The following is a 14,986-nucleotide window of genomic DNA, read 5'->3' on the forward strand; positions in this document are numbered from 1 at the left end:
TGTACCTTGAATAATTGAAAGTGTTTTGAAATTAAACCTTGGTCATTGGCAAATGCATGGTTGTTCCGTTTATAGCCCTGAGTTGTGGCACTAATCAGGAGTTCAACCCAACTGCATCTGCCTGTCCAGCTACATGTCAAAGTCCCAATGCTCCTGATGAATGTGAAGGAATCCCAGTGGAAGATTGTGAATGCAGAGAAGGCTATTTACTCAGTGGTGACACCTGTGTGGCTGCTGACCAGTGTGGATGTTCAGATGCTGAAGGAAATTACTATGAGGTGCTACACACAGTTTGGCCAATATTAGTGCATGTTTTAGCAAACTGATGGATCAATTTTGGCATTGTCATTACACGTACATTATCCCATGTAATATGTCAGCTAGTGTAAATTTTTTTGTAAGAAGTGTTCAAAGTGAAAGCTGATCATATTCATATTTTACATCTGAAGTCTGTAGGTTTATTTTGAAGATAAAGGAAGTCAATTCTACAATAGTGTATATAAACAAAGATTACATATGATATGAATGTCATTAAATTGAAGATCATTTTAAATTGCTAGCCATATTCAGTTTTTCTTTCAGTAAGAGTTTGTGAAATTTCATTATATTTTTCCTTTTATTTAGCTTGGTCATTCTTGGTTGAGTGAAAATTGCTCCCTGAAGCATGAATGTGTGAGGGAAAATGGAAGGTCTATTTTGAAAGTCACCGTGTTACCAGAATGTCACACACAAGCCAGATGTAAACTGAAGAACGGCATTCGAGGATGCTACTGCAAATGGCCATTCAGAGGAGATGGTTACACTTGTGGAGGTAGAATCCATCAATATGGTTTATGATTTTCCATTTAAAGACATTATTATTCCAGGTTCTCTACCAACTACCATCAGTGTTTGTCTGTGTCATCAGTGTAGGTTATTGTACCATGGCAGTTGGTAATTCTTTGTGTTTACCACAATAACTTGAAAGCAGAGTTACTTTTTTGCTTTAAAGGTGGAATGCCTGTCTTTTGTGATTTGGTTTACTCCTTTTTAGTGTTCTGATATATTTGAATTGATGAAAGCAGTCAGAGTTATGAGATAGGTAAAATTAACACCTAAGTTTTAAAGGAGGATTAATCCATAGAAATAGAGCAGTCATGGATTTCCATATCCATCTTCATTTCTTTCATAGCCACAAAAACCTGCTGGATTTATGGTGACCCTCATTACAAAACCTTTGATGGAGTGAAGATCAACTTCCAAGGGACTTGTAGATACGATGCAGCAAAGAGCTGTCTTGCAAGTGGTTCAAATCTGACCAACTTTAGAGTAACTGTCCAACAAGAACACCGTGGACGAAGCAAGAAAGTCTCTTTCACACGCAATATTGAAGTGACTGTTGGCAATCATGTGATCACTCTAAAGAAGAGGAGAGTGGTTTTAGTAAGTGTTTATATATATTCAGGTTAATCAACATGGTTTTGTTCTTTAAATCTAGTAAATTCATCTTTGAATTATTTATGTTTTTTTACCTGCCTCACATAAATGAAGATGTAGCTCTTAGTTACCTGGGCAAGGGCCTGTTATTCACTTGTGTGAGAAATTGTGATTTTTTTTTTCTTTCTGACTTGTGATTGCAGATTATAATCCTGATTGTAGGTTGATGGCCAAAAGGAGAGTCTCCCTCGTGTGTTAAATATAGATGGAGGAAAGATACACATAAGAAGATTGAGCAAAAAACGTGTGAGGGTGAGGACCACCTTTGGACTGAATGTGATATTTGATGGCAACACAAAAGCTTCTGTAAGGGTACCTGCTGAATACATGAACCAAATGTGTGGTATTTGTGGCAACTACAATGGAGATAAAACAGATGACCTTCGTCTGGCAGATGGAACAGATGTTAGTGGTGGCAGGAAGAGGGACATCTTTGCACAAATTGGTAATAGCTATTTGGTGCCAGATCCATCAACAATTGGGTAAGTCTGACTGGGTCTACTGTTGAATGTTGTAAAGATTATGCAGGGATTGGAATATCAAATTTTTTCTACAGCTTCCCATAAGACATTGAATCATTGACAACTTTTTTCTGGAAATAAAAAACATTGTATTGTGTGACAGAAATATCTTTTTGATTTGTTGCAAAGCATGTTATCAGGACTTCTTTCCTTTTGAAACTAGGTGTCAGGCAGGCAGCCCTGATGACTGGGTTGAGTGTGTAGGTAGTCAAAATGCCATAGTAGACAATGATGGTCACTGTGGCACGATGAACAAGAGTGATAACGTTTTCTCATCCTGTGTTGAAAGTGGTGTTGTGGATGTTGCTCAGTTATATTCTGACTGCCGGTTTGATGTGTGTCACGAGCTGATCTATGTTGATGAATCTTCAGCCAAGGAAGCAGCTTGTGAAGCTCTGTCAAATATGGCAGATCAGTGTGCTGCAGCAGATCAAGCTGTGACATGGAGAGCTGCTACTAATTGCCGTATGTGCATTTTATGTGTTTTTTTTTCTTGTTTCTCAAAAATGAAAAAAGTGGTCAAATTTGTATTGGCCATTATCAAGTTCTTAATTGTTTTTGGACATCAAATTTGTGTCTTGTATGATGGGGACAATTTAAGATAATTTGAAAAATAACTTTCCTTGTTATACAATATCTGTTACCTTAAATAATTGAAAGTGTTTTGAAATTAAACCTTGGTCATTGGCAAATGCATGTTTGTTCTGTTTATAGCCCTGAGTTGTGGCCCTAATCAGGAGTTCAACCCAACTGCATCTGCCTGTCCTGCTACGTGTCAAAATCCCAATGCTCCTGATGAATGTGAAGGAATCCCAGTGGAAGACTGTGAATGCAAAGAGGGCTATTTACTCAGTGGTGACACCTGTGTGGCTGCTGACCAGTGTGGATGTTCAGATGCTGAAGGAAATTACTATGAGGTGCTACACTCAGTTTGGTCAATATCATTGGAATTTTTAAGGAATGGAGGGGTGGAAAGATTAAATAATGTATTACTTACAGCAAAGATTAGCATGTTTACATGTCTGTTGGGAAGTATGTTTCATTTTGATTCTATAATGGTTTGATACTATGTAATAAACATTGTATGCAATTTATTTCACTCGATATTGAATGTTTTTTGTCAACTGTTGTATTTTACACCCCTTAATATCTTGACATTATCATCAAATTTATCAATATTTACTTTTTATCTGTTTTATATTAACATGAAGGTATTGATTAATTTTAGTTAGGAGCAAGCTGGCTGTCAGGGGATTGCTTGAAGCATTATGAATGTGTCAATGAAAACAGGAAAGCATTTATCAAAGAAACAAGTCGCCCTAGCTGCCATCCAAATGCTGAGTGTAAACTATTAAATGGTATTCGTGGATGTCAGTGTACCCCACCCTACACAGGAGATGGTTACAGTTGTATTGGTAGGTTTCTTTAAAAAAGTTGACACAAAATTATAGGAAAGTATAAACACTGGCATATAAAACTTAGTCTGTTTATGTTTTGCATGTGAGAACAGATAAATCTAGTGCTTAAGCCTCGGTCACAACCGGTCGTATGTGCTCTTATGGGCTGTTTGCATCCAAATTTTACGTTGAATCTCACATCCCACGCAAGACCTTCTTACGCATTTTCGAGTTTGCAGACAGCCCGTTAGCATGTACGAAGGATGTTGGACATGTCCAAAAGATTCTACAAATAGCCTGCGAACAGCGGGGCCGCAAGTGCAACTTGCTCCCGTCGCACGGAGTTAGCAAGAGAGACGTGCGTTGTGCAAGACGTATGTCGCAAGCAATGAAGGAGCAAGTGCCCTTTGCGTGTTGAGTAAGGCGCATGCCCTCACAACTAATGAACAAAGTCGAGAGCACACTGGGAATGCGTGGCATGTGCGTCAGCCCCATATCGGTGTATAAAAGGTAGCACATGATGCACGCTTGTATCTTTACAATGAACGTCGACTGTGTAATGTGTACAACAATTTTCAAAATTTTCAAATTTTTTTCTCAATTTGGTTTCTAATATGCCTCCAAAAGGGAAGAGAAGGGAGCTTACATAGTAGAAGAAAGGGAGGAGGAAGAAGAAAGAAGAGGAGAACAGGAAACAAAACTGATGTACTCCATCAGTATGTTACCACAAACGTGTGAGGCAAGTGTGTAGCAAAACTGACGCAAAAGGGCACTACTTTCGCCATGCGTTGCATTCCCTTCGTAAGTGGTGAGTGTGTGCCACATGCACAGGCAGCAAGACAAACTCAAGAAATGAGTACAATTTTTATGACCATCGCTCCTTGCAATTAGCGTCCCTGCCTGAAAGGATATCTCATGTGACCCGCGACTCGCAAGGCAGACTTTTCATTACCTCTACGACCTCTACAGCCTCCACAACAGCCAAAAATCGCAGGGGACATACGATCCTAAAATTTGTGCATCCGGTTGTGATCGAGGCTTTAGTTTTATTTTTTAGGTTGCTAGACTGATGTTGGTAAGGTTCCATTTGAACGAGCAATTCTTTTTTTTTTGCTTTTAGGAAATTTAAAAAAAGTAAAATGGACCTAATTAGTATGTATTTAGAATGAGTTATTAAAATAAAGAGTAGATTATTTCATAATGATTTCACTTGTTTTTTAGAAACTGGTTCGTGTATCTCAAGTCTAACTAACTTTGTGACTTTTGATGAGGAAGCTTACCAATTTAATGGTACTTGCAAATACTTGCTGGCTGGTACATGTGGTAACTTGACAGCAGAACAGATGAGGTTTACAGTGTTTCAGAACAATGGACCATTAGGACTTGCCATAGAAGTAAACATTTATAATCATACATTAACATTGGGGGAAAGAGGATTAATACTGGTAAGTGCATTTCTTTTGATTACTATGTACAAGTGGTAGTGTATATTTTATTATTTAAATTGAGTTTGTGCAGTGAATAAACTGTTCAGTATACCAGAAAAGCTTTATCCCATAACAAACAAACATGATTTTTTTAAATTAAATTTTAGAATCATATTGAAATTTATCTTTAAAGCAATAATAACTCTTCGTTTCGGCCAAAAAATGAATTTTCCTGGAGTAAACAACAATTTTCCCATACTTACCAATGGTTAATGAATCCATTTTTACATTCAAAGTTAGTCCCTGGTTTTTTTCTTAAAAGTTTGGTTTTTTGTTAAAATCTCTTAAGAGATTTTAACAGAGTATAGACATCAATGGAGGTCACGTGGTCTAAAGACAAGTTCAAATATCAGAATAAAAGCTATAACTGCTGTTTGTGTGGTAAAACAGAATATATTATATTTCTATGAGTTATTCACAAGGTTTTTATTATGAAATATAGATCTCATACGAAGAGTTATTATCCCTTTAATTTTGTAGAATTTCATAATACCGTTTTTATATATATATATATATAAAGAACAATTCATTATAAAATTTAATATGAGATCCATTTTAATTTTCTGAAAGGTTGATAGAGTGAAAATCAACTTACCCAGGGTAGTTGCTAATGATAAAGTCAGTATTCAGCTCTTGACAAAAGAGCAATTGAGAGTGTTCACTGATGGTGGTTTTGAAGTGATATTCAATGGAAACAGTGCTGCTGTTCGTGTACCAGCTGAATACAGAAACAGAGTTTGTGGACTATGTGGGAACTTCAATGGAGATAAAATGGATGATCTGCTGCTGAGAAATGGAACAGATATCAGTAGGGGAAGAAGTCCTAGTGATATTTGGGCTTTAGTTGCTGGAAGCTATGAAGTGTCTGGTGGAGCTGCAGGGTTAGTGAAAACTTTCATTAGTAAGATTAGCCTTCAATTTACATTGAAAAATGTGATTGTGGTGAGTACTTTTTATGTACAAAATTGATTTACTCTGGTGTGATGCAGAACTTGTTCATATTGATACTGAAGTTGTTACAGAAACTAAACAAAGTTAATTTTTATATTTTATCATTTTATATTTGTACATGTTTCATTGCAATGGCTTTTTTTTCCTATTCATTGCAGTTGTAGACCTGGAAATCCTATACCACCAGGTACTTGTACAGCAGAACAGCTTATCAATGTCACTTCTTCTGAATACTGTGGACTGATAAACGACACAACAAGTGTTTTCTCCGAGTGTATAAATAGTGGATATTTGCAAACAGTGCGCATCTACCAGGCATGTGTGTCTGACGTTTGTGGAGGACTTAAGAACAGTGTGGCTCTTGCTAAAGTGAAAGCTTGCAACCACCTTGATAGCTTTGCAAGCCTTTGCTCATCTAATAAATTCCCAGTTATATGGAGACAGGCTGCTAACTGCCGTAAGTTTGTTTTAGCCACATGACCATAAACAGTAATACATATTCATAAAAGGAAGTATTCCAATAGATGCACAAATAAGGTGGTCAGATAAATGTAGAAATATTTATTTTTTCATAAAAAGTATTATAGCTGCAAAAAAAAAAAAAATAATAATAATAAATTAAAAAAAAATAATAATAATAATTGATAAATAAATAAATAAGTTGTGACTGTTGTTCACACCAAAACCATTAGATATCACACTGTTTATGTTGGATGTCACTACTTGAATTGGAAATGAAAGTAAAACTTTTAACCAATAAAAAATGAATTGTATGAAGGTTAAAGAAAACAGGGCAATGCTTACAATGCAGTGTGATGCACATCTTAATAGAAATGAAATTTTTTAACAGCCTTGACATGTCAAGCAAATGAAGAATACGACAGCACATCTTCAGCTTGTCCGGCAACTTGCCAAAATCCCCAAGCTCCGGAAAAATGTAATGAAGCAACTGTGGAAAGGTGCCGATGCAAAGAAGGCTATTTACTCAGTGGCGCTACCTGTGTTCCTGAAGACCAGTGCGGTTGCTCAGATGATGAGGGAAACTATTATGCTGTGAGCATGGCTTTCAAAATGAAGTTGTATTTTCAGGCCTGTAGTCAGCAAATTGAAAAGGAAGGTTCTTTTTCTGAAAAAGTGGACCTTTTACCATGAAACTTATGTGTACTTAGATAACATTTTATCCAAAATGGACCTATTTCTGACAAAATGTTGAATTTAAATATCTTAGAAGAATAAAAATGCATATTTGAAGTTTTTAAGAAATTCTTATTTGTCATAAAATAGAATAAGCTGGAAATTGAAAAACAATACATCATTACATGTAAATTGCTAATGAAATGAAAATTTATCCACCTGAAAAAAAAAAAACTACACACTAACTAAAATTGCATAGGAGAGTTTAAATGAAACGTATAATATATTATGATTGTAGCTGCTTTTGTTTTTAGCTTGGACAAAGTTGGCTGTCTAAGGACTGTAGAATTTGGACTCGGTGTATGAAAAATGGCAAAACTTCAGTGCTGTTTGTTGACCACCGAGCATGTGACCCTAATGCTGAGTGTATGATGGTAGATTTCACACCTAAATGTGTCTGCAGGCCACCATTTGTTGGAGATGGATATTCTTGTATCAGTAAGAGAAGCATATAGAGATGATATTTAACTTATATATCAGGAACTATTATAATTTTTATCTTAACATGCGCAACCAGTTTAATGTATGATTTGTGGGTTACATGTATTACTGCATTATTATGTGCTTGTTTGTGATTAACTGGAAACAAAAATGAGGGATAAAAGAAGTTAAGTATTAAACATAGGGGAAATTATGACATTAGGATTATATTTTATTAAGTCTGATGTTCAATGTATTTAAGGTGAATACTGTCAGAACATTACATGTCAAAATGGAGGGCAGTGTGTATCAAGATCTGATGGATTTCTCTGCAACTGTTCTAATGGGTATGGTGGAGAATTCTGTGAACAAAGAGTCTGTGAAGAAGAAAGTGGATTTTGTGTAGGGAAAAGCAGCAACTGTGAAGGCACAACTAATACAACATTTTACTGTGGAGAAAGGGGAACATGTTGCTTTATTCAGCCAATAGGTAAAATCTCATCATTTACCTATATATTTTAGTTTTGCTCATACTTTGAAAAAATTAAAATATGTTGAGATGAAGATAGATAGTGCATTGTACTATGGGTAAGTTTAATTTTGGTCCAACTTTTAAAAAAGAAAACAATGTTGATATGTAGATAGTGCATTGCGTGATTGGTGAATTACTTCACAGCCCGACGTAGTCATTGCTTTCATTATATTTATAACAATGTTTATCAGAAAGATACTTATAGATATACAAAATTTTGACGGGTGGCACATGATTAACTTTTTATTGTTACTACCAAATTGTGTTGCATGTGTTTATTTTTTCTGGTAAGCTATATATCTTTTTGTCCCATTTTAATATGTATGTCATATTGTTTAAAAATAATAAAATGTATTTTATATTTTTCTAGCCCAAAATAATTTCTGGGAGTTTTGTCAATATTAAATATTTAAAACTAATACTGTTTGTAGTTTAATACATTTTCATACATATTTCAGAGTGCCTAGTGGAAAGAGCAGATGTCATGTTTGTTGTTGATGCATCAGGCAGTGTAGGGGAGAGCAATTTTGAAACTGGTCTGAAGTTCATTGCCAGCATTATAAGCTACTGGAGCCTTGGTCCCAATGGACTAAATGTTGGTGTGATTCGGTTTGCATCCCAGTCCAGAGTGATTATTGGACTTCAACAAGTGTCAGACAACTCTCTTCTCCAGAAACAAATCAGAGCCATTGAGTATACAAGGGGTGGCACTGCTACCTACCTGGCCTTGAATGACTTGCTGTCTGTGTTTTCACAAGGACGTTCTGGTGTTCCAAAAATTGGTATCTTGGTCACTGATGGAAAGTCCAACCACAAAGGGAAAACCATCCAAGCAGCTCGTCTTGTTCAACAAAGCAATGTAACTCTATTTGGCATTGGTGTAGGCAAGGGTATAGATGGTAATGAATTAGAGGCAATTGCTGGCAATAGAAAACGTGTGTTCAGTGTTGGTAACTACAGCTTGTTAGAAGAGGTTAGGAAGGTTATTGCAGTGGATGTTTGCAATGGTAAGTACATGGCCACATGTAAAGTAGCCCAATATTTAGGGTTTCTATGGGAATGAGATATTGTTGTCTGTGCATGGTACAATGTTTTTAAAGGACAAATCTTAAATTCTGAACAAATTGATATAATTGAATTACAAGTGCTGTATTGTTTGAATGAGATTCTGCAAATATATCAAATGTTTTATATTGAGGGTTTTATCTTTCTCTTTTCAGTGACTGAAGACAGCGCAACAGGTAAGTACATCATGGAATATTTAGATGCACATTTTAATTTTGATTAAAATTAAGCACATTTTAATTAAAATTTTGTTGAAATGAAAAAAGAACATGATATTTTACAGTGCAAACTATATGGAAACAATGTTGTTATAGATATGTTATTAGTTAAGTTAGTGGAATGTGAATGCTATGAAATGGATTTGAAGATGAATATTACTAAGAGGCCATTCCCACAGATGATAGATCGATCTATCCCCATGGGGAGTCTCACTAGATTGTTGTCAGATTAGCCGGCTTAAATGTCTGTCCTGCCTAATAAAAGCTGTAAGGGGGTAATTAACTTTCGTGCGCGCTTGGTGGACAGCAATTAAATGGGAACCCCCAGGGAGTTAGGTCGATCCAGATGGATCATTCTAAATCTGTGGGAATGCAGTCTAAATGTAATCTGAAATATTGAATTTCCAAGAACTATTGACAGTTGCTTTTAAGGGATAATTTTTCTTCATTTTAGACATAGACAAATGTCTTGGAGCATCTTGTGATAATGGAGGAACATTGTTGGGCTGTGATCCTCAGACAGGAAATGTCAGTTGCTCCTGTCCTGTTGGCTATACTGGTACCTACTGTGAAACAGGTAAAGAAAGACATTCAGTTGTATTAGATTTCATTTCGTACAAAAATCTGCTAAACATGCAAGTTGAAGATTGTTCTAAGATGAATGAATATAATATTGTTTTGAAAGTTTCTGTTTTAGAGGGTTCTAATGGATATATAATGTCACTTTTGCTGTATTACTTTGGGAGTTTGTATGAATTGTCTCCTTGCCTATCTGTGATGTTTCTTGTAATGTTGCCTCTAAATGTTTGTTTATTTATGTTTTTTATGGGGTTGCAACTGATCTTCTCTGGATTTGAAAGCCTTTGTCAATTGATGATTTTTTTGTTGTTTGCAATTTTAGACATAGATGACTGTATGAATGTCACCTGCCAGAACGGAGGACAATGTGAAGATAGATTGAATGGATTTTACTGCAACTGTTCTAATGGATATGGTGGAGAATTCTGTGAACAAAGAGTCTGTGAAGAAGAAAGTGGATTTTGTGTAGGGAAAAGCAGCAACTGTGAAGGCACAACTAATACAACATTTTACTGTGGAGAAAGGGGAACATGTTGCTTTATTGAGCCAATAGGTAAAATTAAATTTTCATTTATTTTTTGTGAATTATATGTTTGTTGAATAAATCATCTTTGTTCTTTTAAATTGTCAGTAGTAGGACTTTAAGTACTGTTACAACATTGACTTTATCCTGGTAGTTATTATTTACTAAGCTTTTTGACTCCAAAGCTTATTACCTATAATATTTTCATATTTGGCAGTCTACCTCATATTGTTTTTTATGATAAGTAATACTAAATTTCTCCTATATTCCAACATTTGAAAAATAAAACATTGTTTGGAGATGTTTAACTTTGAGTTAATTACTTAGTCATTTCATTTATTTTTGCAAAAATTAATGTTTATTTGAAGGATAATGACAGGCATGTAAAATTTTGACAATTGGCACATTCATAATTTTTTAATCAGTGCTACAAATATTGAGTTGCATGTGGTTACTTTATCCATTGAACTACATAACCATTTGTCCAATATAAGATGAAATTGAAGATGGAACTTTTTGGAATAAACTTGTACCTAAATCAAGAAAATTTGAAGGATGATGTTTTGTATTAAGTTCAAAACGACATGTAATTCACTAACAAATGTATCTTTTTTTCAGAGTGCCTAGTGACAAGAGCAGATGTCATGTTTGTTGTTGATGCATCAGGCAGTGTAGGGGAGAGCAATTTTGAAACTGGTCTGAAGTTCATTGCCAGCATTATAAGCTACTGGAACCTTGGTCCCAATGGGCTAAATGTTGGTGTGATTCGGTTTGCATCCCAGTCCAGAGTGATTATTGGACTTCAACAAGTGTCAGACAACTCTCTTCTCCAGAAACAAATCAGAGCCATTGAGTATACAAGGGGTGGCACTGCTACCTACCTGGCCTTGAATGACTTACTGTCTGTGTTTTCACAAGGACGTTCTGGTGTTCCAAAAGTTGGTATCTTGGTCACTGATGGAAAGTCCAACCACAAAGGGAAAACCATCCAAGCAGCACGTCTTGTTCAACAAAGCAGTGTAACTCTATTTAGCATTGGTGTGGGCAAGGGCATAGATGGTAATGAATTAGAGGCAATTGCTGGCAATAGAAAACGTGTGTTCAGTGTTGGTAACTACAGCCTGTTAGAAGAGGTTAGGAAGGTTATTGCAGTGGATGTTTGCAATGGTAAGTACATGGCCACATGTAAAGTAAACCAATATTTAGGGTTTCTATGGGAATGAGATTTAGTAATTGTTGTCCATATATGGTACAATGTTCTTTAAAGAACAAAGCTTAAATTCTGAACAAATTGATATTATTAATTAATTGATTTATAAATGATGTATTGTTTGAATGAGATTCTGCAAATGTATCAAATGTGTTATATTGAGGTTTTATCTTTCTCTTTTTAGTGACTGAAGACAGTGCAACAGGTAAGTACAACATGGAATCTTTAGATGCACATTAATATTATTGAAATGAAAAAAGATGATATTTTACAGTGCAAGTTAGTGGGATCTAAATGCTGTGAAATGAATTTTAAGATGAATGTAACTCTAATGTTTTTTGAAATATTGAATTTTCAAAGGACTATTGAAAGTTGATTTTGTGGGATAATTTTTCTTCATTTTAGACATAGACAAATGTCTTGGAGCATCTTGTGATAATGGAGGAACATTGTTGGGCTGTGAGCCTCAGACAGGAAATGTTAGTTGCTTCTGTCCTGTTGGCTATACTGGTACCTACTGTGAAACAGGTAAAGAAAGACATTCAGTTGTATTAGATATCATTTCAGAGTACAAATATTTGCTAGACATGCAAGTTGCAGATTGTTCTGAGATAAATGAATATAATATTGTTTTGAAAGTTTCTGTTTTAGAGGGTTCTAATGGATATATAATGTCACTTTTGTTGTATTACTGAAAGAGTTTGTATGAATTATCTCCTTGTCTATCTGTGATGTTTCTTGTAATGTTGTCTCTATATGTTTGTTTTTGCTTGTTTGTTGTGGGTGGCATCTTATCTTCTTTGGATTTGAAAGCCTTTGTTAATTGATGGTTTTTTTTGTTGTTTGCAATTTTAGACATAGATGACTGTATGAATGTCACCTGCCAGAATGGAGGACAATGTGAAGATAGATTGAATGGATTTTACTGCAACTGTTCTAATGGATATGGTGGAGAATTCTGTGAACAAAGAGTCTGTGAAGAAGAAAGTGGATTTTGTGTAGGGAAAAGCAGCAACTGTGAAGGCACAACTAATACAACATTTTACTGTGGAGAAAGGGGAACATGTTGCTTTATTGAGCCAATAGGTAAATTTTAAACACAAAGTATGCATCTCTTAGCTATGTCTATATGTGCCATGTATTCTTTATGACATAACAGATTTAAGACTGTCTTTAAAGTATTCATTTTAAATTTATGGTACTTAATAATTCTATTCAAATGTTTCAGGTTTAATATTCTTCTTCTTTTGCCATGTGGTCCATTTCATGAGCTTCATAAATTGACTCATCACAATGCTCACCATAATAGTCATGAGAAAGATAATCAGAATGTTTCATATGATAACTTGCTTCGTTTTTCAAATCCTTCAATTGTTTATAAAAACCCTTTTGCATATTCTCATTTGAGCCTGCTTTCAGTTCTAAAATGGTACTTGTTTTTCTGTCCACACTTGTGGCTTGTACCAGCACACTGGCATTATCAGCACTGCTACTCCTGGTTGCACCAGTTTTGGTATTTTTAGATTATTCTGAGTCAGAATTTAATTCGTCTTTTGCCTTTGCGTCTTTCTTTTGCCTTTGCGTCTAAAGACTTTGTGACCGTGCTCTGTTTTTTTAACTTTTGGTTTATTATCCAGCTTATCAGTTGTGATATATTCATAGAAACTTGCAGCTGTCTGGCCACACGTCCTGTCACATGTCTCGACAAAAAAAAAAAAAAAAAAAAAAAAAAAAAAAAAAAAAAAGTGAAGGTATACATTAGTGTGCACATGCTCTCCCATTAATGGGACTCTTGTATGACCTTGTTTGTATTATATAGAAACAAAATAATGTTTTATTTTTGTAAATATCTACCTCACATAAGAAGTGATGCTTAATTTTCCACTTGGATCCAACTTTTGAAAGAATTAAACAATGTTGGAGAATAGTCGTATTATGTTAAATCAAGAGTGAATTACTTAACAGGCAGATATAGTCATAACATTTATTTAGGCAAAAATACATGTTTATTTGAATTTTAATGACAGAAATCAAATTTTGACAAATGACACATTAATTACCTTTTTCTCCTTGCTACAAATATTGAGCTGCATGTGGTTATTTTATCCATTAAACTACATAACCATTTCTCTAATATAAGACGAAATTGAAGATGAAATCTTTTGGAATAAATTTGTACCTAAATCAAGAAAATTTGAAGGATGATCATTGTTATTTGGTTCAACACAAATATGTAGTATAATTTACTTACAAATATATCTTTTGTTTTTCAGAGTGCCTAGTGACAAGAGCAGATGTCATGTTTGTTGTTGATGCATCAGGCAGTGTAGGGGAGAGCAATTTTGAAACTGGTCTGAAGTTCATTGCCAGCATTATAAGCTACTGGAACCTTGGTCCCAATGGGCTAAATGTTGGTGTGATTCGGTTTGCATCCCAGTCCAGAGTGATTATTGGACTTCAACAAGTGTCAGACAACTCTCTTCTCCAGAAACAAATCAGAGCCATTGAGTATACAAGGGGTGGCACTGCTACCTACCTGGCCTTGAATGACTTACTGTCTGTGTTTTCACAAGGACGTTCTGGTGTTCCAAAAATTGGTATCTTGGTCACTGATGGAAAGTCCAACCACAAAGGGAAAACCATCCAAGCAGCACGTCTTGTTCAACAAAGCAATGTAACTCTATTTAGCATTGGTGTAGGCAAAGGCATAGATGGTAAAGAATTAGAGGCAATTGCTGGCAATAGAAAACGTGTGTTCAGTGTTGGTAACTACAGCCTGTTAGAAGAGGTTAGGAAGGTTATTGCAGTGGATGTTTGCAATGGTATGTACATGGTCACATGCAGCCAAACATTTAGAACTTAACAAATTTAATTAAGATTATATGAAAATGTGATAATGATTTTAAAAAGAATTAATCTTTAATTTTAAGGAATGTAGAACATCTTTTGATTTGCTTGTGTGATAAAAATGAAAATCAACAATTATGTTACATGTGTATATTAAGAATTTTATCTTTCTCTTTTCAGTGACTGAAGACAGTCCAAGGGGTAAGCAAACGAGATGAAAACAATGTTGTTATAGATATTTTTATGAGTTTAGTTAGTGAAATCTATGTAACATGATATGAATTTAAAAGATAAATGTTAGTAAATGATATTTAAATTATGAATTTCCTAGGACAATTCACATGATAATTTTCTCTTCATTTTAGACATAGACAAATGTCTTGGAGCATCTTGTGATAATGGAGGAACATTGTTGGGCTGTGATCCTCAAACAGGAAATGTCAGTTGCTCCTGTCCTGTTGGCTATACTGGTACCTACTGTGAAACAGGTAAAGAAAGACATTCAGTTGTATTAGATTTCATTTCAGAGTACAAACATTTAATAGACATGCGAGTTGAAGATTGTT

At 35.0% G+C, this 14,986-nt stretch overlaps 1 protein-coding gene across 2 annotated transcripts in view; it reads left to right on the plus strand.

The window, feature by feature from the left end:
* The window catches only part of LOC106155583 (uncharacterized), a 106,468-nt gene that overhangs the window by 43,066 nt on the left and 48,416 nt on the right, over positions 1-14,986 (plus strand). For both annotated transcript variants that reach the window (XM_087004879.1, XM_087004880.1), the window contains exons 50-73: positions 76-278; positions 625-811; positions 1,172-1,422; positions 1,639-1,958; positions 2,161-2,462; positions 2,712-2,914; positions 3,226-3,412; positions 4,616-4,839; positions 5,452-5,762; positions 5,991-6,289; positions 6,683-6,885; positions 7,281-7,464; positions 7,709-7,936; positions 8,437-8,985; positions 9,199-9,219; positions 9,716-9,838; positions 10,163-10,393; positions 10,982-11,530; positions 11,758-11,778; positions 11,979-12,101; positions 12,429-12,659; positions 13,847-14,395; positions 14,601-14,621; positions 14,786-14,908. In XM_087004879.1, coding sequence (XP_086861005.1) covers positions 76-278; positions 625-811; positions 1,172-1,422; positions 1,639-1,958; positions 2,161-2,462; positions 2,712-2,914; positions 3,226-3,412; positions 4,616-4,839; positions 5,452-5,762; positions 5,991-6,289; positions 6,683-6,885; positions 7,281-7,464; positions 7,709-7,936; positions 8,437-8,985; positions 9,199-9,219; positions 9,716-9,838; positions 10,163-10,393; positions 10,982-11,530; positions 11,758-11,778; positions 11,979-12,101; positions 12,429-12,659; positions 13,847-14,395; positions 14,601-14,621; positions 14,786-14,908 — 5,643 coding nt within the window. The remainder of the gene's footprint in view (positions 1-75; positions 279-624; positions 812-1,171; positions 1,423-1,638; positions 1,959-2,160; positions 2,463-2,711; positions 2,915-3,225; positions 3,413-4,615; positions 4,840-5,451; positions 5,763-5,990; positions 6,290-6,682; positions 6,886-7,280; positions 7,465-7,708; positions 7,937-8,436; positions 8,986-9,198; positions 9,220-9,715; positions 9,839-10,162; positions 10,394-10,981; positions 11,531-11,757; positions 11,779-11,978; positions 12,102-12,428; positions 12,660-13,846; positions 14,396-14,600; positions 14,622-14,785; positions 14,909-14,986) is intronic.

Source organism: Lingula anatina, chromosome 2 (genome assembly GCF_051362555.1).
Source record: "Lingula anatina isolate TDL-2025a chromosome 2, LinAna3.0, whole genome shotgun sequence".
In the NCBI taxonomy this organism is placed as follows: Eukaryota; Metazoa; Brachiopoda; class Lingulata; order Lingulida; family Lingulidae; genus Lingula; species Lingula anatina.